A 23,095-nucleotide genomic window follows, 5' to 3' on the forward strand; every position below is an offset into this window, starting at 1 on the left:
TTTTGAAAGTATAGTTTTTACAAAACAAATAGAATTTTTGCCCATGTCCGGTCTGTTCTTTAGAAGAAAAGACTAGAGCCTCCAGCTGAAGTTTATTGCAGTAATGTTGGGTGTGTGTAGGTGTGTTTGCTGACCTTTTTTACCTGAAACGTCACAGTACCATAAGATAAGTAAGGCGATTAAAACTGGAGTTACGTTGATCACCTTTGATCTGTTATAAAGACTGGATCTCTGTCCTCCTCTCAGACTGTTGTCTAAGAGACCCCTTCATCCGTTTCACCAACCTCTATCTGGTAAGAGTTTATTTTTCCTTCTTTTGCTTGCTCGACTGAGAGCCCAACAGAGATAACGCAACCTCTGGTTCCACATTGTTTGCTGTTCCAAAAGGAGAAAACTTTAGTGAGGTTTGATAAAGAAGTAGTCATAGGCAACAGGTCCTAAGTGATAAGAACAGATCTTTTTCATCTGACAGAGACAAGTTTGAATTGTGATCATGGCTGTGACCAACCAACCAGGCAGATTTGAGCCCTCTGATTTCCAGACCGGCATCTGTGAAATCTGTGACGACTGTGGAACCTGTAAGTACTCTAACAGATTTTTATCCAAACATAATCTGCGGAAAGTTATGAACAACTGGTATCAGTTTCAACTATCAGGTTCTTTTATCAGATTTATTTTTGTCTACTGTTGTCATCATTCTTTGTTAAAAACAGGTCTCTCTTGTAAATGAGTCCTCAAGGCTCAATGACACTAACCTGTATAAATAAAGGTTGAATGAATTTTGTGTATAAAAATTAGTATTTGAAGCTGGTATTGGGCTTGATATTGATACCAGAATCATCATCAGTATTTGACTTAAAACCATTGCCAGCATCAGTCCGCCCTTAAACCAATACCAGTATTAGTATCAGAATACTATGAAATTTCACTATTTAAATTTCCTCAGTTCATTCAAATAGATCCTAACTATGCATTAGGTTTGGCTCAACTGCGCCACCTATTTTGCCAGCACAGCACGCTGCTTTCACTTAGAGGTCTGCACGTTGATCACCGTGTAAAACACACCAGGTTGTGACTTATAGTATTCCCTCGATTATCACTGGGATTATGTTCCAAACACCCCCACAATAAGTGAAAAACCGTGAAGTAGGAACACTATATTTATTTTAATATTTGTATAGTTTTTAAGGCTTTAGAAACCCTTCCCACACTATTGCAATGTTCTAAATTCTTAAACCTACATAATTTTAACATACATATGTACTGTACAGTACCGCAAAATTTTACTCACAAGCTCTGCAGAACAGCAGCTTGGTTCTGGTACAGCTTGTTTGCAGTTAGGCAGACCTACCCTGCTGCGACAAAGTCCACAATGTTCTAAACTCTTAAACGTACGTAATGTTTAACAACATACATATACTGTATGTACTGCACAGTAGCTACTGCATAATTTTATGAGGAACACCAGCCTTAGTTCAAGTTTAAGTTTCTTTATTGTTATTTGCATCACATGTAGTACATGAGGTGGAACAAAATTGTGTACTCAAGGTCCCAGTTACACCCAAAAAATAGCAAAAACATAAAGTATAAAAAGAAACAGTATGAGATATACACTAAGATATAAGCTAAATGAACGCTAAACAATACGCAAAAAGTTCTAATATATACTCTAAACACTAATAGTGTAAAACAATGTGGTATATTAAACTGCAGCCCGAACATGAGTCTGTAGTGAGTAGATGGGTATGAATAAATACAGCAGCATGAGATCAGCAGCATGGCTAATCAGCAGCACAGATAAGTTACATCACCAATTTAAGTGACATTACAGTGATTATCCTGGTTAGGGATTTATGAGTCTAACAGCTTCAGGGTAGAAGCTGTTCCTCAGAATAGTGGCTCTACACTTAATGCTCTGCAATCTTCTGCTTGAGGGGCGTGGGGAAAAAAGTGTGTGTGCTGGATGAGTGGGGTCCTTCATGATGCAGGTGGCCCTCTTCCTGCATCTGGAGGTATAGATATCTGTGATTTTGGGAGGCTGACTCCAACAGTCTTCTGTAGTTTGATATTGTTTGTTTAAAAGGCAGCTGAGAGCAGAGTAATTCAGAGGGGGAACTGGATCTAATTGAGGCCCTCTCCAAAGCCACCCAACTGTGAGAAGGCGTATCCTTATCCAACCAGAACATTAGACCTCTGATATTAGCTGCCCAGTAATAGTGCATGAAATTAGGAAGTGACATGTCTCCAAGCCTGCAGGGCAGATGCAAGACCTTCCTGGCAGTCCGTGGATGCTTTTTATTCTAAATAAATGCTGAAAGCTGACTGTTCAGATTGGTGAATAATGATTTAGTAAGGATGATTGGCAGGCTTTGAAACAGTTATAGAAATTTAGGTAGGATATTATTTTTTACAGTTTATTCTACCCCCTAGAGTGTGAAGCAGGGATTGCTATCTAACAATGTCCTGCTTAAGGGCACCATGGGAGGTAGATAATTAGTTTTATAGAGTTTCTTATGATCTTGAGTTACCCAAATGCCAAGGTATTTAATTTTGTTTTAAACTAATTTTAAAAGGTACAGTGTCTAAGATTTTCTTTTCTATAGAGGTCACAGAAATCAGCTCGCACTTTTGAAGATTAACCTTATAACCAGATATTTTCCTGGATTTTTGAAGCAAAGTAAAGGAAGTAATTCAGAAATATTAGTAAGAGGGTCTGATTTATACAAAAGCAAGTCATCTGCATATAAAGAAACTTTGTGTTCTGTGCCTAATTGATTTATCCCCTTAATGATGGAGTTTTGCCATAAAGCTAGTAGTTCTATCGCTAACGCAAATAGAAGTAGTGAGAGCGTGCACCCCTGTCTCATACCTCATTGCAATTCAAAGTCACTGGATATGTTACAGTTAGTGCAGAATGCCACTGGTATATATGAAATTGGGACCAAATTTAAATAGCTTTAAATTCTTGAAGAGATAACTCCACTCGGTTAAATGCTTTCTCAACGTCCTTTGAGAGAATGACTTTGTCACAGGTGTGATTGGGCAGACTAGGAGTGTACAACATGCCAAGCAGCTGCCTAACGTTGAATAAAACTTATTTAAAAACTTAAAAAATTTAAAAACCCTGTCTGGTCAGGTGGGACAATTGTGGGGACCACCTGCTCAAGTCATTTTCCAGGACCTTTGCAAAGATTTTTGCATCAGTATTTCAAAGTGAGATAGGTCAATATGAGCAGCAATTTAGAGGATGTTTGTCTTTCTTGGGTAACAGCGAGATTACAGCTTGACACATGGACAGTGGCAGTATCTGTGCAGCGACTCTTCAAACACAGACATTAATAAGGGTGAGAGTAAATTTGAAAATTTCCTAAAAAAAAAACTCAAGGAAGCCATCTGGTATTGGGGATTTCCCATTTTGCTTATTGTTGATTGTGGAGTTTATCTCAGCTAAAGATAACTCCTTCTACAAATCTGTAGCAAGATAAAAATTCATTGAGGGAAGTTTAACATCTTTTAAAAAGTTCTAGTCCGATAGGCTAGCTGATGACTCAGTCATATACAATGATTGGTAAAAATTACTAAAATGTGTATTAATTCCAGCATTGTCACAACATGCACCACTACAACATACTGCCTGGCATTATTAGCATGCACACTTAAGGCTGTAAACTGTACCTGCTTGAAAACTATAATAGCTACCCCATTTGATTTAGATTGAAAATTGGATTAAAACACCTGACCAGACCGTTTTTTTAACAAACTTTCCACTGTCTTCAGAATGTACATGAGTCTCCTGTAAAAAGGCAATATCAGTGTTCAACTGCTTTAAATATGACATAATTTTCTGAAATTTTACAGGACCATTAAGGGATTTCACATTCTAGCTTACACAATTAACTGGACAACTACTAGAGTAGCTAACATCCTTAGCACTGACTGGTCATAGGTGAACAGTAAGATATTATTTACACATTTTACAAGCCAATACCTGACAGAAGAAAAAAATAAAAAAAACAAAAGACTGATCCAATTTAAACACAACCCTCTCTCCTACCCATACACGTAGAGAACAAAAACTACTGTCAACTGAAAATCCACATATTTCAGAATCAACTTTATTGTCATTGTACCGAAGCACAACAAAATTATATTTCAGTACAGCCCTTCGGAGAAAACATAATCAAACAGACAAGAGACGGAGGTGCCTGAGGCCGCAGACTTCGGGAGGCGCTGTCCTTTTCGTTTAAATAAGAAAAAGAGAAACACAAAAGGAGGGGAGGTATAAAAAATATCTCACACTGTGTCCTAGACCGGACACAGGGCGAAAGTTACATAAAAAGACCTCAGAAAAGAAATGGCAACATACTAATGACATCATAATACATTTATGCATGAGGAGGCCAACGAAGGTGGTGAGTTGTCCATAGACAATGCCAGATAGTTCCATAGTCCTGATAAGATGTTACAGTGTCTATCAGCCAGCTCTGACACAGGTCCACAAATGTCCTCGGGAAGGGAGCAGGTAGGCGGGGAAACAGAGCTTCTTGTTCACATACCATCCAGGAGAGTTTGAGATAGTTGGCCAATTCAAGGCCAAGCGAGGGAGCCAGATTCAGATAACAACATTTATTTTGGGTCAAACTGACTCTGCTTGATTTTTTTCTGCCTTCATAGTTCTACTGGTACGTCTCAATGTCGACTCCAAACAGCCAAATTTTGTGGTCAACACTGCCGGGCCGAGCTTGTAGCTTCTCCAAGGTCGATTCCTTCCCACTGTTTTATTCTCGTTCACTTCTTTATACATACAAATTACATCAAAATAGTATTTGGATGTTTAACAGCTTATTTTAAAATATTACATTCAGGAATTCCTTCCTATTGCTGCTAAAACAAAAATAATGAGAATGTAAAAGTTTATACAAAGTAAAGAACAGATTGATCCCAAAGCTGTGGATACATATGTGACCAGTACATAAACTCATCTAATGTAACCAACGTAAGAAGGTAGCTACATAAACACAGCACCAATAAATGAGATATAATAAGATATAATAATAATATGTTGGAGTCAGTCTCCCCACTATAACAGACATCTACACCTCTAGATGCAGGAAGAGGGCCACCTGCATCATGAAGGACCCCACTCACCCAGCACACACACACTTTTTGCCCCGCTTCCCTCAGGAAGGAGGTTGAGGAGCATTAAGTGTAGAACCACTAGACTGAGGAACAGCTTCTACCCTGAAGCTGTTAGACTCATGAATCTCTAACCAGGAAAATCACTATGAAAAAAATCACATCATGTTGCTGCTGATCTGTTTCATGTTGATGTGTTCATGCGTGCTCATCTGCTCACACAGACTCATGCTCGTGCTGCTGTTCGGCGTATTGTTTTTATGCTTGTAGTGCTTAGCATATTTTTAGTTTATGTTTTTCTCAGTTCATATCTTAGATCTTATTACTGTTTTTCTTTTACATTTTATTGTTGGATGTAACTGGGACCCTGTGTACATAATGTTGTTCCACCACATGTGCCACATGTGGTGCGAACGACAATAAAGAAACTCTGACTCTGGCTCTAATAAAAGATAAATTCCTAAAATCTTGTTGCAACGACAGAACCTTCACAACTACAAGGTTTATGAGAGGCTCTAATTGGAACTTTTACTAAGTTATCTGTGTTCTAAACCATGCGGACGTGGTCCCATCATTCTTTAATTGACACAACAGAGAAAGAACAAATTGTTGACCTGAAGGATGTCAACGTTGAAGACACGTTGCCAATATCTTCAGTGAAATTTTATTTATACAGAAATTTGTCTTGTTGAGACACATTTGCCTCATTTATGAGAAAGACCTGCACAAAGGAACCAATTCAGTCAATAAAATGCATGAAATGGGAAACCAGATGTGCTGATAAAAAGTATCCCAACTTTAACTTAAGCTTCTTCATCAGAGTGTTAAATTAATTATTCTTACTGGTCTTTACAAATCAGTCCTTATTTTGTAAGAATCACAACTCTGTGAGGACAAACTGAGGTTTGCCATAAAAATTGTACAAAACATAAAATTAAATTCAGTTTATTAGCACTAGGGCACAAACAGATGTCGTCCCGGGGCACTGTACTCACATCCATTGCAAATCCAATCAGTAAAAAGTATACTGGTATAAAATTAGAAATCTTTTAAACAAGAAAAAAAATTGTGTTTTTGCTGGTAGGTTTTTAATATATCAGCATACACAGAAATTTGTTTAAACATGTCTGAAATTTCTTGTACAAAAATTAAGGATTTATTAACCTTTATTTAACCATACAAGTACCACTGAGATCACAGATCTCTGTTTCATGGTCCCCGGGCCTGATGGCAGCCGAACTTGTAGGTTTTTGGATTGTGGGAGGAAAATGGAGTGCCTGGAGAAAACCCATGCAAACACAAGAACATGCCCCAGGTCCAAACTGGGGATTAAACCAGCACCTTCTTGCTGTGAGGCAACAGTGCCAACTACTAATCCACTGTGCTGCCAGAATTACATTACTTTGTGAAATAATTTTTCCATGTTTGAATAAGAGCTCATTTCAATATGTAAATATACATGTAACGTTTTTTTGTTTTTGTTGTTCTGTTTTTTTTTTTTGTGCCACAGGCTGCTACGGGTTTTTCTGCTACCCGTGTCTCGGCTGCTCCATCGCCAGAGACATGGATGAGTGCTGCCTGTGTGGTCTGGGCATGCCCATCCGCAGCGTCTACAGAACCCGATACAACATTAGAGTAAGCTTTGTGTTCCAAAAATATAAGACAAAATATACATTTAAGAGATTTTCCAGTCAGGACTAGATACAACAAATGCTCCTACAAATACACATTGCCCAAAGGGTCCTGATGCTGCTCAATAATCCACACAGAAAAATCTAACAAGGTTGAGTCAGGTCATCTGGACGGATTCTTTGTTGAAACGTTTTGGCTTTTATCAAAAAGACTTTTCTGTCTGAGACCCTGCAGCAAACTCAGTCTTGTAATGCTGCTGATTATCCATGCTACTGATCTCTTTCCGTTAAGCTGCTATATTCATACCCATCTGCTCACAACAGACTCATGTTCAGGCTGCTGTTTAATACACCTTATTATATTACATTAATATTGTTTAGCATATATCTTAGATCCGTATATACCGTTTCTTTTTTTATACTTTATATTTTTGATATTTTTGAATGTAAGTGGGACCTTGGGTACACAATTTCATTCCACCTCATGTACCACGTGTGATGTGAATGGCAATAAAGCACCTTGAACCTTATAAATAGCACCTTCTCATAGTGGATCAACCAGTTTGCTGCTGACAGCCAGAACTAGCTATTCACACAATGCCCAAAGTGTTTTGGGAATTGTAGTGGTTTGTGATTTTTGTTGATATATGTTTTAATTTACTAGTAATTCATAATCTCAGTACTCAGTTAACTTTAGTCCTGACATTTTGGTAAGAGCAGAACATTCAGCTTGTGCCTTTCGCCTTTCTCTATCTTTATTTTGCATCTGGTTTGATTACTGACATTTAAAGCTGACATTATTTACAGCTGTGAACAGGTGCAGATTTTCCCCACTCACACAGTAAACTTCCTCATTACTGCAAACGCACAGTATTTACTCATGATCCTCTGACCAAAGTCTACTTTGTTTACTCACTCTGTGCACTTGGCAGATTTGAAAACAAAATAAATTGCAATCATTGTTAATAATTGTTCCATATGGATGTTATAGTCTTCCCTTAGTAAAATACTGACACATTAAAGGCCTAGCATTCTTTAAAATAATACACATTGTCTGCCTTTTATGCCAGAGTATTAGACTGAGATCATTTTATGGTGAAAAATGACAAAAAGGTAGTTTCTGTTTCCTAACATCAGCTAGCTGTGGGGGCCATTTTGAACTGGGCTAGTTCCAAATAATAATCACTTACATCCAGTAAACATTTCCTCAAAGTTTAATTGAAAACTGTCGAGTGGTTCATGAGACAACTCGCCAACAGACAGACCGCGTTCACACCAAATACACAGCAGGTGACATTTTAAATCAAGATCTTGACCAGTGTGTTAGTGATCGCTTTCAGCTACTAGCGCATCAACTTTGATCCATTTTTGTGCTGGAATTGCTCTGCTGTGGCAGCCATCTTGAATTAGGTTGAGTACAAAGTTATTCAGCCACAGCTACGTCTATTTCTTTGTGGACTTTTCAGTCAGGTCCAGTCAGTGACATGAAACTTTGCAAACGGTTCAGACAAATAAACAGTCAGAGACACCCATCATGGTGCCACCTTCACTCTTCACTAAAGCTGCTGCACAACTGTTCACACTGAGGGTTACTGTTTGTGCTTCCAGGGCTCTTTGTGTAACGACTACATGATGTCGATCTGCTGCCCTGTTTGTGCCACCTGCCAACTAAAGAGAGACATCGACCGTCGAAAGGAGCAGGGCATTTTCTGAGAAGGTGAGGGTCTTTAAACAACAGGAATTTACCAAAATGCATGTTGATCGTCTCCAAAGTTTCTTAGATTGTGGGATTGATGTGACAAAACATCATCACATATTTTGGGGAGAGGCAATGCAGAGATTGGAGGTGAGCCTGCCATCAGGGGGTTGCAGGTTCAAATCTCCAGACATGCACAAAATAGTTGTGGGATAAGTGAAGCCCCCACATTTGCCCCACTATGGGCTCTACAGCGAGCATGCCTTGAATGGCAGCCCACTGGAAATTGTAAGTGTAATAAATAATGAAGTTTGATTCCAGTTAAATCAAGTGTGTTTTGTTTTAATTGTAGAAAAGTACAAATTACTGCAAACTCATCTGCAGATAAATATTCACATGCAGACAGACATCCAGATGTAAAGCTGTTAAAATGATGGAAACTTTTTTATATCTTTCTAGATGCTGCCGTGACATCAGACGTAATCTACTGCAGCTGATAAAGAGGATCCCACCTATTTCCTGACAAAGAATAGTTTGTTTGCTGCAGCGTTCACCTTTTCTATAAATACTTGATCTTTTTGTGGGAGCTGCGAATCTGAGAAAAGCAGCATTTATATGTTCCAGTGTGCTGCTCTGTGTGGCACACCTGATATGATTTACTGCTTCACAGCCTGAGCTGTTGACAGGATGGTGACGTCCTCTGCTCATCTCAGTCCTGCTCTCATTTAGGACATCATGAACTGAACTCTTCTTGTCTGTGGCACACAGAGATTTTTAAAACAGCTGTCTTAAAAATAAAAAGTGTATTGAACCCTAATCAGCAACTTCTACTAAAGGCTTTAATAAAACTGATTTAGGAACAGCAAATAGTTTCTTGTCCTTTTGTTATTTTATTATTCTAGACTGAGATACTGAGCTGAAATTTTGTAGTACCTGAGAGCGAGTTGTTAATTCTTATTCTTCCTGGTGCAAATCAAATATCCAATATGGTTATCTTAGCTAAAAGAGAAAAATCACAACTCAGCTATTTTAAATAAAGATTGAGCTGAAATTTGGTGTGGTGGTACCTGACAACGATGCACAACACATTCTGAATTCAAATAAAACGAGTACAGATGACCGCCAAAGCTCATTTCAAATGGCTATAACTCAGCTGTTTTTAGAGCTACTCAGCTGAAATTTGGTGTTTTAGTAGCTGAGAAAAATCCTTAATGGATTCAGATTGCAAATCAAAAATCCAAGATGGCCACCTGAGCTAAAAAAGAAAAATACTATAAATTAGCCATTTTTAGAGATCAATGGAAATTTGGTGTGGTGATAGCTGAGAGCAGTGCCCAATACTGAGTTCAAATAAAAAATCCAAGATGGCCACCAAAGCTGCATTTAACTCAGCTATTTTTACACACAGAGCAAAAATTTGGTGAGGTTATAGCAGAGAACATTTCCATCACATCCATCCATCCATTATCTTTTACCAGCTTCTTCCATTTTGTGACACGGGGGTCGCCGGTGCACATGTCCAGCAATCACTGTGCAAGGGTCAGGGTACACCCTGGACAGGTCTCCAGTCCATCACAGGGACACATAGAAACAAACAACTATTCACTTTCTCACTCACACCTAGGAACAATTTAGAGTTACCAGTCAGACTAACATGCATGTTTCTGGTCTGTGGGAGGAAACTGGAGAACCTGGAGAAAGTCCACACATGTAAGGAGAGAACATGCAAACTCCGCCCAGAAAGGCCCCTGGACCGGGATTTGAACTGACAACCTTCTCACTGAGAGGCAGCAGGTCTACCAGTTGCGCCACCGTGCTGCCTTTTCTTTAATTTGTTGTCTTCACAGTGATGTGGTAACTATGGTTTGTATTTGCTGGTGTCTATCTTGGCCAGGTCTCCTTTGAAAAAGAGGTTTATAATCTCAATGGGATTTTCCTGGTTAAATAAAAACATAAAACTTCAAAGCCCTCTGAACACCAAGGTTTGTATGACTAAAAAAAAAAAAAAGATGATTGTCAGATTTTTGTCTGCTGCAGTGAGACAATCATTGACTGTGTTTATCTGCTCTTTAGTAAAATACCCCACGAACCACTGCATGTAGTGAATGTAACTTTTCAGAAAGTGATCATGTAATCTCTTAAACTGATTCATTTTTGGAGCCAACTTTATTCAAGATGGCCACCACAGAGAATCAATGTCAGAAAACACAGAAATGGTTATAACTCAGTAGATTTTACAAGAAGCTAAAGTTCAGTGTGGTAATGACAGTTATTCACAATGCTAACTGAGTGCACACAAGATATGAGCAATGCAAATGTTCTTTTCTACATTTTGCAAAAGCAACTGTCATTTCTCAAGACAAGATTATCTGTCTAAAACTGTCACGTTTCCAGAAATGATTTTATTTTTACTTAATATGCAACAATTTGCATATTATTTAAAATAAATACCCTATGTTTGTTATAATCTAGGGCAGGTCTAGTTTGTAGTGTAAGATGACACTTTTGGGGCAGCTGTTGTTGAGTGGTTAGAGCAGTCATCCTCCAGTGAAAAAGTTAGGGGTTCAATTCCACCAGCAGTCAGATGCTGAAGTGTCCCTGGGCAAGACACTGAACCCCTCATTGCCTCTGATGTTCATTCATTCAACCTTTATTTATACAGGTTAATCTCATTGAGCCTCTGAGACTCATTTACAAGGAGACCTGATTTCTTAACAAAAAGTGATGACAACAATGGACAACAATGACAACAATAGACAGTCACAAAAGAGGCATACAAATTTAAATTTATTTTTCTTTTTAACAAATCAAAACAAAACAGCAACCAAAAGGACAGTCAAAAGGAAAAGTAGTGAAAATAAAAAATCCAGCTAGATTGTAAGGTGGTGTAGAAAACTAAAAACAGGAACATGTCTGCACTGGTCCTTGCCAGGAACTTAACAGATGTTTGAAGCCACTTAGAGAGATCATGGTCGAGAGCTTCAGATCTTTTTGCAAGATATTCCTTGAAACAGGAGCCAAGTAGGAGAAGGCCCTTTTGCCTAGTTCAGTCTGCACTGAGGAGACACTGCATGTAATAATGTCATGGGAGCACACGCTGTAGCTGCACTCACGCAGAGACGTAGAAGATGTACGAAGGCAGCAGACCAAGAAGTGATTTAAAGATGAAAATATACCAGTGAGAGAGTCTGTGTGAAGTTAATGATGACCAGTTAACCAGTGAATACAGGGTGCAGTGGTAGGTACGGTAGTTACAGTCAGTTATAAATATTAATGCACCGTGATAGGCAGCATCCAGCATCTGCAGGGTGCTTGTAGGAGCGTTCATGTAAATATTGTCACTGTAGTCAATGGAGGGAATGAAAGTGACAGTTACAAGGCCTTTCCTAGCATTCATAGTTAAACAGGATCTATTTCTGAAAAAGAAACCCAGTTTAACTTTCAGTTTTCTTACTAGGTTTTCCACGTGAAGCTTAAAAGAGAGATGTGAGTCGACCAAGATACCCAAATATTTATGGGAATCAACAAGGGACACTGTTTGAGGATAAAATCAGAGGAAGAACTGCTGGGACAGACTTCCTGTTTGAAAAAAGTATCCCTTTGGTTTTATTTCATCCCTACTGACCGCCAGAGGGTGGTGCTGAAAGCACTGAATGTTCCCTTCGTGCATGCGTTGTTCGAGTAGTCATACCAACGGAGTCACAGGTGTGACACAGATGACCAATCAGAGGCTATATGGCCTGACATCATCCGCAGCTCTGCTCCTTTTTTCCTTCTCGCGCGCGGTTCAATTCAGGGTTTCAGCCCTTTGGACTTTTGAACTTTTCACCGTCGTTGGAGGCCCGACTGCCCGTTGGTGGGAGTAGCGTGTTCACCCTCCTGGGGGCTGCGACGGTTTAGCCCTGTTCAAAGGTATTTCTGCTGCTCGTTGGGATCTACGGCAGTTTTCACTCCCTCCCAACTTGCAGCGTCTGACTACTATGTGTGTGACTCAACACTGGTGAGTACTGTTTTACTTATATTTCGCCAATGGTTAGCGGTAGCATCTGTCCCGCTCCCATTTGTTATGAGTGTGTTGGAGGCTTCCAACCGCGTGGTCGATTGGACTGTGCTCTGAAGTTTGTTAATTACTTAGCCAGCTGAGTTCCTGGTCTTGTTTTCATTGGTGAAGGCAAGCGTTTGTGCACTCTCTCACAGTCATTTTCATCAACCTCATAAACGGTTGGACTGAGCTAGCAGTACTAGCCTCCCTCCGTTCTAGCCTTGTTTTCATTGGTGAAGGCAAGCGTTCACGCACCCTCTCCCAATCGTTCTTACCAACCTCAAACACGGTTGGACCAAGCTAGCGGTGCTAGCCTCTCTGAGTTCTGGCCTTGTTTTAATTGGTGAAGGCAAGCATTCGTGCACCCTCTCCCAATTGTCCTCTTTTACCAGCTAAGCTAGCGGCGTTAGCATGTCTGAGTTTCTTTGCCTTAATTGGTGACAGCAAGCATGCGTGCCCCCACTCCCAATTCTCAGCCTATCCTTTCGTTCTGTATCCTGGATGTATCTGGCAGTGCTAGCCCATTTGAGTTGCAGTTTTTACTTTGATTAACGGGGCATGACCATCTGATGGAGGCTCTATCAGAGAACCCCTGCATGAATTGCAGCTTCATGCTTTGTGCTGTGAGGGTGGCTCGGCTGGCCCAGTTTCGCCCCGAGCTCCGCAGTGACCTCCCACCTTCTGGGCAGGAGGCCCCTCCTAAGCACTCAAAGCGCTGGACTGAGGCCGCAGTCTTTGTGGCCTATCTTAGGAAGAGGCAAACCAAGTCTGATCATGGCCTCTCCATAAGGGTGGAGCAGTTGTCTGCAGAATTAGCGGAGATGAAGTCCCTTTTTCAGGCACGCCAACTGGGGGCTGATCCAGCGGCAGCGACTGGACTCTCCTCCCCACCCATGCCTCAGCTGGCTGCGGAAGAGGATGTGTTATCCTTGGGTGCCTCTGCCTCTCACTTTTTAGGTGAGGAGGAGGGGCAGTCATCTCAAGTCTCAGAGACTGGTTCACTTTATTCATCTCGGAGCGCAGTTAGTGGGTCAAGTGACTGCTTGATGCAGGACGTCATACGTATGGCCCTGAGACAGCTGCAGCTGGACGTCCCACAACTGGAGGAGCTCACCCCTGGAAGTACCTTCTTCAGGCGTGGATGGGCCCCTCCTCCCTTTTCCATCCCTCCATCGGAGTACCACCTGAGGGAGTTGCATGGTTGCTGGCAGGACCAAAAAGTCTTTGCGCAGCCAGCTGCAGTGGGCTTGGATCGCATGCCGGCGATGGAACCTGCTGTTGCCTCGCTCATCGTGTCACCAGAGGAAGCTCTGCGCAGTGATGTTCGGTGCCCACGAGCTCAGTGTCGCGTCAAGGATGAATTCCTCTGCAGAGCTTATTACGCTGGAGCACATGCTGGCCACCTCGGTAATTCCATGGCACACCTCATGTTTGCCCTCTCCATGTCCCTTCAGGGTACTAGTGGTGCAACAGCAGCAATGGGCTTTAGCGATGCAGCGCTTCAAGCCTTTGCAGTGATGACGAGGGAACTTGGGCACATGATGTCCTTCTTGGTCCAGGCTCGCCGACAGGTCTGGTTGGTGCAGTCAACATTGACCGAGCCATGTCGTAGAACCCTCCATAATGTCCCGGTGGTGCCAGGGGAGTTGTTCGGTTTGGCTGCCTTGGAAGCGCTGGAACGGACCGTCCAGGAACGTCAGACAAGGCAGCAGCTTTCGAGCCTTAGCAGGGCGATGCCCCCTCCACTTCCTCAGCATCCAAGGCACCCGTCGACTGACCCCAACATTTGGCCGCCGCGCCGGGGTCATAATCAGCCGGGTGGTCTTTACCCTTGTGTGGTTCAGCAGACACACCATCCTGGGTGCCAGGGCACCCTCTACTTGTCAGCAGTACGAAAACAGGTGGCGTCTGTTTTCCCAATGGTGTTCTGATCACAATGAGGATCCAGTCTCTTGTACAGTACCCACCATTCTGGAGTTTCTCCAGTCTCTCCTTGGTAAGGGTTGCTCTCCTTCGACGCTTAAAGTTTATGTAACGGCAATATCATCTAATCACACCGGCATTGATGGCTGTACAGTGGGGAGCCATAATCTAGTCTCTTTTTCTGCGTGGTACCTGTAGGTTGCACCCGTCGATGGCTCCACGAGCACCAGGTTGGGATATGCCCTTGGTTCTCGAAGATCTGTGCCGCCCTCCACTCGAGTCTCTGATGCAGGCGGACCTCAAGTGGCTTTCATGTAAGACGGCTTTTTTGTTGGCTATTGCCTCAGAAAAGAGGGTCTGCGAGCTACATGCTCTCTCAGTCAGCCTCTCCTTCATGTCACAGGTGGGGCCCTGAGGGCTCTGGTGTTACCTTGTGGCCAAACACTGCATTTGTACCAAAGGTGTTATTTCACTCTCACTGTAACCAGCCGTTGAGGCTGGCACGTTTTCAGCCTACGCCTAACAAGGGGTCTGGATTATTGTGCCTAGTGAGAGCACTGAAGGCATACATTGCAGCTACTGCAGTTATACAATGTTCAGATCAGCTGTTTGTGTGTTACGGAGGCCCTTGGCTGTCCTCTTTCCAAACAGTGTCTCTCCCACTGGATCGTGGATGTCATTTGCCACGTCTATGCAGCAGGGCGCGGCCCCCTGCTGGTCGGCGTGAAGGCACACTCTACCAGGCATGTCTCCGCTTCCTGAGCAGCCCTGAGAGGGTTCCGCTGGAAGCAATATGTGCTGCTGCATCATGGGCTTCCCCAAGCACGTTCAACAGATTTTACAACGTTAACGTGGCCACCCCTCATCCCCTAGGCCAGGTTCTTCTGCAAGGGTCCTCTAGGCCTCCTCAGTGAGGTGTGTGCTCAGGATTCCTTGTGACATCGTTGGTATTAGTCATTCAGTGTTTTCAGCACTGCCCTCTGGCCATCAGTAGGGATGAAATAGAATGAAAGTTACATATGTAACTATGGTTCTATAAATCCCAGACAACCACCAGAGCTTCTCTGTCACTCAGAATCCTTGCATTCCGCGAGAAGCTTCTGTCAGAGCAGAGCTGCGGATGACGTCAGGCTATATAGCCTCTGATTGTGGTCATCTGCGACTCCGTTGGTATTACTACTCGAACAGCGCATGCGCGAAGGGAACATTCAGTGCTTTCAGCACTGCCCTCTGGCGGTCATCCGGTATTCCTAGAACCGTAGTTACATACATAACTTTCATTTTATTGGCATTTAGGACAAGTTTGAGATGGAGCAAATCTGACTGAATGATGTCAAAGGCAGACTGCAAAAGCTGGAAAGCCTTAGCAACTGTTTTAACTCGACAATAAACAACTGTGTCATCAGCATAGAAATGTAAGGATACATCAGGGATGCTCTGACCTACATTACCTATGTAGATTGTAAAGACGGTGAGTCCTAAGACTGAGCATTGTACACCATTGCTGACTGTTAAATAACTGGAGGAAGTACCATTATGTTGAACACATTGCCTCCGATCTGAGAGATAGTTAGAGAACTGACCAATGGTATGATCTGAGAAACCAATTTGAGAGCTTATGACAAAAGATGTAATGATCCACAGTGTCAAAAACTTTAGACAGGTCTAAGAAAAGTGCGGCACAATAATCCTTAGCATCCAATTCTTCAACGATGTCATTAAAAACCTTCAGTGAAACAGTTGCTGTGCTGTGTTGTTTCCTGAAACCAGATTGATGGGGATGTAAAGATGTTAAATGAGTCCAGGTAATTTTTGATTTGAGAGTTTATCAGTTTTTCTAGAACCTTGGCTAAAATGCAGAGTTTAGAGATGGGTCGATAGTTGTTCAGTGAGGTGGGGTAACCAGCAAAGGTAGAGCAAAGGTTGTTTTCTAAGCGTCTGGAATGGAGTTTTGGCTTATGGACAGGTTAAAGATTAGGACACTGGTACTACGATGATATGAGCGGCCAGCCTTAAGAAAAAAAGGAAGTTCAACTGGACCTGCAGATTTTAGGGTCTAGACATTTTAATAGTTTTTAACCTCACTAACTGAGAACAGGGAAAGAGAAAAGGTCTGATTCACTGAAGATTGACTTGTAGGAGAGATTTGGTTTGTACAAGTTTGACTTTTTGGGGAAATGGTTGATTTTCCGTTAGTAACTGAGTCAAATAAAGAACTAGAAGCGACAAAACATTTGTTGAAACAGTTCAGGATCTCACATTTATTTGACAAAGGAACAGAGTTAACAAGAAGTTGTGATGGGAGGTCAGATGACTGGGGGCTGACTGAGAGAGATTTTATGGTTTTCCAGAATAGTTTAGGGTAATTTAGATTTTTGGAGGTCTGAGATAAGAACTAGTTGCATTTTGCGGCTTTGATGGAGATTGTGCGTTTATTCCTCATTTGCCTAAATCTTTTTTTTTTTGATCTGCCGAAATCTTAACCAATCAGTGTCTGAGCCAGATTTTCTCATTGCGGCCCAAAGATGAACTATCCTGTGAAGGAGGTCAGCTAGCTAGGTGCTGTCTTATCCTTTTATTCTGACCTGGTGGAAAGGAGCATGTTTGTTTACAAAATAAATGAAACTATTATGAAAATAGTTCCAAGCAGAGTTCACGTCGTCAATTAATAGAATACGATGCCAGTCAAAGTGAGATAAATCCCAGAGGAATGACTGTTCACAAAAACGTTTCAGATCCATTTTTTTAATTAATCTGGGCTTAGAAGGTGGAAGTTTAATGTGTACGAGAGCCGCTATTACACAATGATCACTTAAAATGTCGGCGAAAACACCTATACCGGGGAATTTGTGAGACATATTTGTTAAAAATAGGTCAAAGATAGAAGATTTTTCAGGACAGTTACGTCTGGTGGAAGAGTCAACGAGTTAGGTTAGATTAAGTGACAGGCAATATTCCTTGAATTTATCACAGAGGGGGGGTCAAATTTTCCTAGTTGAGATTAAAATCTCCGACAAGTAAAACCTCTTTGAATTGTAAATTAACTATGAAGTCTGTCAGGGAGGACAGAGCCTCAGGTGTTGCTGAGGGAGGGTGGTAACAACCCAATACAGATAAGATCTGGCCTCCATTCAAAGTTATGTTTACAGCCAAGGCCTCAAATTGGTTTGGGATTGTTTTGGCTGACACAAGGAGTAGACACAAGACTAGAATCCAGGGTTTCTCTGATGTAAATAGCAACCCCACCATCCCTTTTTTGACGATCACAGCGATAGATATTAAATCCATCGGCTGCCAGGTCATTATTCAAGACAGATTAGTTTAGCCAGAATTCAGAGATGAAGATTATATCAGCTCCATAGGAACGGACCAGAATTTTCAAAGTGTCAAGTTTTCTCAAAAGACTGTGTTTACATGTAGAAAATGAAGTCCTGACATGTTTTTAAAATCATTTGGTGTGCTGTAATGAGTGAGGAGTCCAGGGTTGGGCTGACTCCATGAGAGCAGTAACATTATTATCAGACATTTTCTTGTGTTTTTTTCTGACAGATGTGTAATTACAGGAAATAAAAGTGTGACAATTAGCCCCCATAATCGAGCCATGAGAAAAGTTAAAAAATACATGATTACCCAGTACCCAGAAACAATGAAGATTGTAGGGAGAGGTAGATCCAGCTGTGTCAATAAGGTTCAGTGACTCCAGATAGTCAGAGATCTGAAAATGGTGGGAATTTTATGAGTGATGAAGAAAAGCCTCACACCAGACAGCTTCATAAATCAAATGGGTCAATGGGCCAACGGGTCCAACATTGTGGTCCAACTGGAGTTTGAATTGTACAGAGAGGAGCACCCGTGTGGAGATGAAACTCTCAAGCTGCTCTCATGATGAACAGATGCTGGGTCCAATACCAACAGGCAGAAGTTGATAATCCACAACAAATAGCAAAGCATGGTCCTGACTTGATTCATATCAACAGAGGACAACAGCATGATCCAGGAACAAAACCTTCAGCTGACCTTTTCTGAACCGGTGGACCCGCACAGATCTATTATCCAATCAATCAATCAATCAAACTTTATTTATAGAGCCCTTTCCAGCAGCCAAAAGGTGCACAAAGTGCTGCACAGTACAGAAGTTAAAAACAAACAAGAATAAAAAATCAGTCAGTTAAAAACAAAAACAATTGCAATTAAAACATAGCAAAATTGTAAAAGACCTACTAGGTATTAAAAGCCTGCCTGAATAAAAAGGTTTTAAGATTAGATTTAAAATGCTCCATGTCAGTGATGGTGCGCAAGTCCTGAGGTAGCTGGTTCCAGAGTCTGGGTGCGACAACCGAAAAGGCCCGGTCACCCCATCGTTTGTAGTTGGATTTTGAGACAGAAAGTAGAAATGTATTAGAAGATCTCAGTGTTCTCCTATATTCACGGACAGCTACAAGATTAGACAAATATAGTGGGGCAAGACCATTGAGAGCTTTAAAAGTGAATAATAAAATTTTTAATTTAATTCTAAAATCGACTGGAAGCCAGCGGAGGGAAAATAAAACAGGGGTGATGTGCTCACGTCTGGAGGTGTTGGTTAAAAGTCGAGCTGCAGCATTTTGGACCAATTGCAGGCGTCTAATGGAGGATTGGGAGATTCCTGCATATAGGGAATTGCAGTAGTCGAGCCTTGAAGTTATAAAAGCATGGATGGCCTTTTCCAAGTCAGAACGATTTAAAAAAGGCTTAACTTTGGATAAAAGACGTAACTGATAAAAACAGGCCTTGACTACAGAGGATATTTGTTTGTCAAACTTTAAGTCTTTATCAAATATCACTCCCAAGTTTTTAACTGTGGATCTGAACTTGGATGTCAGAGCACCAAAGTTACAGGGAGCATCATCACCAAAGAAAATGCATTCTGTCTTTCCTTCGTTTAAAAACAAAAAATTAAGATGAAGCCACTGTTTAATGTCGGCAATACAATCAGCGAAAGGTGTGAGAAGGTTACTGTTTTTAGGTTTCATTGGTAAATAAATTTGTACATCATCAGCACAGCAGTGAAAAGAAAAATTATGTTTGGCTATCACTGATACAAGGGGCAGCATGTACAATGAGAAGAGGACAGGAGCAAGAATAGAACCCTGTGGCACACCACAAGAGAGAGGGGCAGTGGAGGAAGACAGATTATTCAGCATGACAGAGAACGTTCTGTTGGTCAAATAAGCAGTGAACCACTTGAGAGCTGTACCAGAAATTCCAACATAATGTTGGAGACGAGACAACAGGACAGCGTGGTCCACTGTGTCAAACGCAGCTGTAAGGTCCAGCAGCACCAGAGCAACGGGACACTTGACATCCATGGACATGGAAATGTCATTATGGACTTTTAACAGGACTGATTCGGTATAATGACGGGTTCTAAATCCAGACTGAAATGTTTCATAAATACCATGGTTTTCTAAAACAGGTTGTGACTGCATAAAAACAACTTTTTCTAAGACTTTAGCTAAAAAAAAGCAGATGTGAAATAGGTCTAAAATTTGATAAAAGTGATTGGTCTAGGTGAGGTTTTTTAAGAAGGGGCCTAACCACAGCATGTTTAAATGCAGCAGGGACAATTCTTAGACGAAGGCAGGAGTTTAAAAATGTTAAAATACAGAAACCCACAGAATTAAAAACCTCTTGCAAAAACTTGGAGGGAAGAACGTCCAGTGGGCAATTAGTGAGCTTCATGTGTTGAACAACATCAGTGAGAGCGGCAAGAGACACTGGTTGAAAGTGTTCAAACACGACTGGAGCTACAGAGGCAACAGAGGAGTCAGGAGCAACAGAACTAGTGACCCGTCTGACTGAGGCCACTTTATCATGGAAGAATTTTAGAAAGTTTTCAGTTAGTGGCTGTGGCATCTGGTGAAATACGCACAGCTGGGTTAATAACATAATTAATTGTGTTAAATAACACTCTAGGACAATGTCAGTTATTTGAAATTAAACCAGATAAATATAGACATTTTGCCTCTTTTACAGATTTCTGGTAGTTTATAAGGCATTCTCTCAAAAATTTAAGAGATGAAAGAAGTTTGTCTTTCTTCCATTGTCGTTCTGCTTTCCTACATTTTTTCCTGAGAGCGCGAGAGGCATCGTTTAACCACAATCCAGGTGAGTTTTAGAATGGAAACCCATCAGAACTCCGATGCAGACTCCGGTTTTCTTTCGAGCAGCTGCTCCTCGGCGCTTCACAGCACGAGAGGTTTCCTCCAGGCGAACAATGATGAGAACTAACTGGAGAGGCTGAAGTCGTCCTTGGCTCGGTTCTGTTCTGTTCTAGTCCGGTTCCATCAGGCACCACCGCTGCCAAAAGCAAACGCCACGGAGGTGGACGATCCTTCGGTGAAAGGTAATGGGCTGCCCGCTGAAGTTGACCGGCTCTGTTCAGGACGAGTTCCCCCACAGCCCAGCTCGGTTCGGTTCTGGTCCAATTCGGGTCAACTTCCCCAACACCGACTGCAGACACCCACATGGAGCCAGTCCAACAGAAAGCCAGCAAAATATGTGTGTCCCATCAGTGTATGAATGTGATAAATAACTAATTAATCTCCACCTGGTGGTGGATGGGTTAAATGAAGTCCATTTCATCATTGTATGGGAACATACGATGACAATACATACACATTATTAGTAGTATATAGTAGAGTGCTGTATGAATGGATAAATGAGGGCACAGCTTGTGTTGTAAAACAATGAGTATCAAGAAAAGGCACTACATAAATACAGTCCACTTACCATCTCGGGGGCCGAGGCAGGGCAGCCGACTGGGGACCAGAAAGTCGCGGCTCAACTCCCTGCCATTCCCGCATGCAGTGGTGTCCTTGAGCAAGACACCCAATCCCTAATTGCTCCCCGGGTGTGTACATAGCTGCCCACTGCTCCAGCTGGGTGTATCTCAGGCGTGACGGGTTAAATTCAGAGAAATAATTTCATCATTGTATGGGAACATTTAGCACTTACTTATTAGGCCAGACTGTCTCAACTCAGACTTTATTTCTTTTCAGTGAAAATGCAGGTAGGTGTGCACCAAGAGGTTTACATCAAGTACTTAAAACCATTTCACAAATATTGTTGGCTTGAAACTGAAAACTCAAAAATGGCTTGAAATACAAAAGCTTAAATTAGACATGTGTGCACCTTTTTTGACCTTGTTTAATGTCAGCTACGAGTGATCACGTCTCAAAGTTTAATTTGGAAATTGGTTACATTTAAAGTTACACCCATACATTTTATCTGTCCCAGACATAGACACACATATACACACTGAATGACAGTAAAACAAAACAACTACTTCTGGGGTGACTATAATTATAATGTCTGATAAAACTGATATCAAATGGTGACAATTCTGAGCAGGAAGGTATAACTTCAAGTTTGAGGGAACAGGAGGTGCAGATGTTTTTACTGGGTCATTTGGGCTTCCATAGCCTGTGCGGCCCACTCCGGTGCTGCCTGACGGATCTTTTCTAGGAGGTTGTTGACTTGAAAACATAAAGACTGGATCTGTTTGTCCCAGGTAGGAAGTGGTTCACGAGCTGTCAAAGATGAAAGGAAAAATTAGAAAACAAATTTTCATTTTATGACATGTTGAGACAGAATGACAGCCAGGTGCTGAAAAAAACCAAGTGATCCAACAGTATTTCATGTGGTCTGCAACTCCTGTACTCAAGGATGTAATTGCTCTGGATGCTGCATTTGAAAAAGTAGAAGAGGATTATCTGTTTTCAATTCAGGGAAAAGTTGGATTTGGTTCATTTATCTCATCGATTAATATATGCTCAGGCAGCTATCAGAACAAAAGACAAACTGAATACATTTCATTACACTGTTCAACAAGGTAGGGATGTCCACTATGCCCTCTTTTATTTGCCAGTGTAATGGAGCCTCCACCTGTTGGTTTACAGTTTCATCCTGATATATGTGACACAACTTGAACCAGTGTAGAGCTACAGCTAAATACAAACACACTCAGTTAGGGTTTCACCTGCAGGAAATCATACTTTCCTCCATCCTTATCTACTTAGTTTAGGTATGAAATTTGTAAAAATAAAAAAATAAAAATTAGATTTGCAAATTTGATTAATTAATTTTTTTCTTTTCAACAGCTGCCAAACAAAGTTCTCGCTCTAAAGATAAAGCCCCATTTACACGAGAACAACCTCTGGAAACGTTAGTGTTTTTTCAATGTTTATTGGGAGTAATAAACAAAAAATGAGCAAGTTTACATGAAAAACACTGTAGTTTCTACGTCAGGTGGGTTGCCAGATAAGAAATTATTAACTATAGTACTGTGGCTTTAAAATGAAAGTATTTTGACCTAAACTGTCATATGTGCAGAGTAAAGATATTCTAAGATGAGGTGTGTGTTGTTTGTTGAACATGTGCACAGAAAAGGAGGGGGTAAATAAGACATTTAAAATTTATCTGGCAACCCTGAGCTGCATTCATTGTGCATGCGGCATCTGCATGACAGTTAGGTCCAAACTGGTGAACACACCAACGTCTCTTTGGAGCCTGGACTTTATGTTTTGCTGTTACATGCTGAAAATGGGTGAGCAGCACAAAAACACTCTACTCTCTGCCTTTTATTATAACTGTTGTTATTTATTATAACTGTTGTTATTTATTATA

At 41.3% G+C, this 23,095-nt stretch overlaps 2 protein-coding genes across 2 annotated transcripts in view; one reads left to right on the forward strand and one right to left on the reverse strand.

Annotated features, from left to right (window-relative positions):
* Positions 1-201: 201 nt before the first annotated feature.
* On the forward strand, positions 202-9,427 carry LOC119424346 (placenta-specific gene 8 protein). The gene is made up of 5 exons (XM_037691812.1): positions 202-293; positions 473-578; positions 6,647-6,771; positions 8,376-8,484; positions 8,923-9,427. The coding sequence occupies exons 2-4, from the start codon at positions 494-496 to the stop codon at positions 8,478-8,480; spliced, it is 315 nt and encodes a 104-aa protein (XP_037547740.1). The 5' UTR covers positions 202-293; positions 473-493; the 3' UTR covers positions 8,481-8,484; positions 8,923-9,427.
* A 12,013-nt stretch (positions 9,428-21,440) lies between these two features.
* cops4 (COP9 constitutive photomorphogenic homolog subunit 4 (Arabidopsis)) overlaps positions 21,441-23,095 on the reverse strand; it is a 15,697-nt gene continuing 14,042 nt past the window's right edge. Inside the window, exon 10 of the mRNA XM_037692386.1 lies at positions 21,441-21,999. Within this exon, the coding sequence (XP_037548314.1) occupies positions 21,866-21,999 (134 nt within the window). The 3' untranslated portion in view covers positions 21,441-21,865. The remainder of the gene's footprint in view (positions 22,000-23,095) is intronic.

Source organism: Nematolebias whitei, chromosome 18 (genome assembly GCF_014905685.2).
Source record: "Nematolebias whitei isolate Nwh7 chromosome 18, NemWhi1, whole genome shotgun sequence".
Taxonomy (NCBI): domain Eukaryota; kingdom Metazoa; phylum Chordata; class Actinopteri; order Cyprinodontiformes; family Rivulidae; genus Nematolebias; species Nematolebias whitei.